The following is a 3,204-nucleotide window of genomic DNA, read 5'->3' on the forward strand; positions in this document are numbered from 1 at the left end:
GAGAGACAGAGAGGAGAGAGAGAGAAGACAGAGAGCAAGAGAGAGAGAGAGAAGAGAGAGAGAGACGGAGAGAGAGACAGAGAGAAGAGAGAGCGAGAGAGACGAGAGAGGAGAGAAGAGAGGAGAGAGATAGAGAGAGACGAGAGAGAGAGAGAGAGATGAGAGAGAGAGACAGAGAGAGTAGAGAGAGAGAGAGAGCGAGAGAGAGAGAGAGATAGAGCGAGAGAGAGCTTGACTTGAGTTGGTCTGGTCCTCACCTTTGCAGACTCTCGGGGACACTTCACATTCAAACTTAGCAGATTCTTTCTCTTTGACCTCGAGTCCTGCAGAGGCTTACTGAACTCATCCACATGAGGACTGCACACACACACCACCACACACACACACACACACAGACACACACACACAGACACACACACACACCCACAGCCACACACACACAGACACACAGACACACACACACAGACAACACACACACACACACACACAGACACACACACACGCACACACACACACACAACACACAGACACACACACACACACACACACACAACACAGTTAGTGACCTCCACTGTGAAAGCGTAGTAAGACATTGAAGGACATCAGCATTATAGTGTCATCAGGTGGAGCGTCGTCCTTACGCTGACCTCCAGGAAACAGGAAGTCTTGAACTCCGAGGCGTCACACGTGTACACTTGGCGTCGTCGGCGAGCAGCCGTGGATGACCAGCTTCCTCTGACTCGTCCACCAGCGGTCGTACTTCTTGGTCTTCTGACTTCCTGTCCTCTCTGAACCAGCGCACCTCGCGTTTCTCTCTGGAGACCTCGCACTCCAGCTTGGCGCTCGCCTCCTCCTCCACCGTCTGGTCCTCCAGCTGGTGAACTCCACGGCGGCTCTGCACACATTCACAGTATTCATAAATACACATACATATACCTATATACAGTATATACACACTATATACACATACAATATTAAGGCGTTTGAGTGTCTGTGGTGCGTTCGAGTGTCTGAAGTACGTTTGAGTGTTTGAGGTGCGTTGAGTTCTGTGGTGCGTTTGAGTGTCTGTGGTGCGTTCGAGTGTCTGAGGTGCGTTCGAGTGTCTGTGGTTAGTTTCAGTGTCTGAGAGTCGTTCGAGTGTCTGAGGTGCTTCGAGTGTCTTGGTAAGTTTTTGAGTGTCTGAGGTGCTTCGAGTGTCTGAGTGCGTCGAGTGTCTGAGGTGCGTTCGAGCGTCTGAAGTGCGTTTGAGTGTCTGTGTGTGCGTTCGAGTGTCTAGGTGCGTTCCAGTGTCTGAGGTGCGTTCCAGGTCTGAGGTCTTCCAGTGTCTGAGGTGCGGTTTCCCAGTGTCTGAGGTGCTTCCGAGTGTCGGGTGGTAAGATTTCGAGTGTCTGAGGTGCGTTGAGTGTCTGTGGTAAGTTTCGCAGTGTCTGAGGTGCATTCGAGTGCTGAGGTGCATTCGAGTGTCTGAGGTGCATTCGAGTGTGCTGAGGTTCGTTCGCGTGTCTGGTAAGTTTTCCAGTGTCTGATGGCGTTCGATGTCTGAGGTGCGTGTCGAGTGTCTGAGGTGCGTTCAAGTGTCTGTGGCAAGTTCGGTGTCTGAGGTGCGGTCGATTGTCTGTTCTGAGGTTGTTCGAGTGTCTGAGGTGCGTTCGAGTGTCCTGTCTGAGGTGCGTTCGAGTGTCTCACGTCGATGATGAGCTGCGCCTGCGTCTGGAAGTCTTTGGCGGTCAGTTTGACGTCGCCGCCTCCGACAGCTTCACGTCTCTGATGGTCAGAGGTGGACTCGTCCCGCCACACGCGTCTTCACCTGCAACCAACACAACGTGTCCTCATTACCCCAGAGGACAGAGGACAATTACAGCCGTAGAGAGTATATGTAGAGAGACAACTAGAGGGACTCAGTAGAGAGACACAGTAGAGAGACAACAGTAGAGAGTCAACAGTAGAGAGAACATCAGTAGAGAGACAACAGTAGAGAGCCATCAGTAGAGAGACACACAGTAGTAGAGACAACAGTAAGAAGCCATCATAGAGAGACACAGTAGAGAGACAACAGTAGAGAGACATCAGTAGAGAGGACAACGTAGAGAGATGCAAGACAACAGTAGAGCACCGTAAGAGTCGGTCTATTGTCCTGTGTCTTAGTGTCTGTTACTGTTGTCTCTCTACTGTTGTCTCTCTACTGATGTCCCTCTACTGTTGTCTCTCTACATACTACTCTCTACGGCTGTAATTGTCCTCTGTCCTCTGGGGTAATGAGGACACGTTGTGTTGGTTTGCAGGTGAAGACGCGTGTGGCGGGACGAGTCCACGCTCTGACCATCAGAGACGTGAAGCTGTCGGAGGCCGGCGACGTCAAACTGACGCCAAAGATTCCAGACGCAGGCGCAGCTTCATATCAACGTGAGACACTCGAACGCACCTCAGACAGGACACTCGAACGCACCTCAGACACTCGAACAACCTCAGAACAGACAATCGACCGCACCTCAGACACCGAACTTGCCACAGACACTTGAACCACCTCCAGACACTCGACACGCACCTCAGACATCGAACGCATCAACACTGAAAATTACCAGACACCGAACGAACTCAGACACTCGAATGCACCTCACACTCAATGCATACACTCGAATGCACCTCAGACCTGGAACTTACCACAGACACTCAAACGCACCTCAGACACTCGAAATCTTACCACCGACACTCGGAACACCTCAGACACTGGGAAACCGCACCTCAGACACTGGAGACCTCAGACCTCGAACGCACCTCAGACACTGAGACGCACCTAGACATCGAACAGCACCAAGACACTCAAACGCACTTCAGACGCTCGAACGCACCTCAGACACTCGAACGCACCTCAGACACTCGAACGCACCTCAGACACTCAAACTTACCACAGACATCGAACGCACCTCAGACACTCGAACGCACCTCAGACACTGGAACTAACCACAGACACTCGAACGCACCTCAGACACTCGAACGCACCACAGACACTCAAACGCACCACAGACACTCAAACGCACCTCAAACACTCAAACGTACTTCAGACACTCGAACGCACCACAGACACTCAAACGCACTTAATATGTATATGTGTATATATGTATGTGTATATACTGTATATATGTATATGTATGTGTATTTATGAATACTGTGAATGTGTGCAGAGCCGCCGGTGGAGTTCACCAA

General features: G+C 51.2%; 1 protein-coding gene across 1 annotated transcript in view; it reads left to right on the forward strand.

Moving 5' to 3' along the window:
* Window positions 1-3,204, forward strand: part of LOC116686626 (titin-like) — a gene marked incomplete in the record, with an annotated part of 242,683 nt that overhangs the window by 92,250 nt on the left and 147,229 nt on the right. The window contains 2 exon segments of the mRNA XM_032511647.1: window positions 2,283-2,371; window positions 2,373-2,403. Of these exon segments, the coding sequence (XP_032367538.1) occupies window positions 2,283-2,371; window positions 2,373-2,403 (120 nt within the window).

The sequence above is a fragment of the Etheostoma spectabile genome, unplaced genomic scaffold, assembly GCF_008692095.1.
Source record: "Etheostoma spectabile isolate EspeVRDwgs_2016 unplaced genomic scaffold, UIUC_Espe_1.0 scaffold406, whole genome shotgun sequence".
NCBI classification, from domain to species: domain Eukaryota; kingdom Metazoa; phylum Chordata; class Actinopteri; order Perciformes; family Percidae; genus Etheostoma; species Etheostoma spectabile.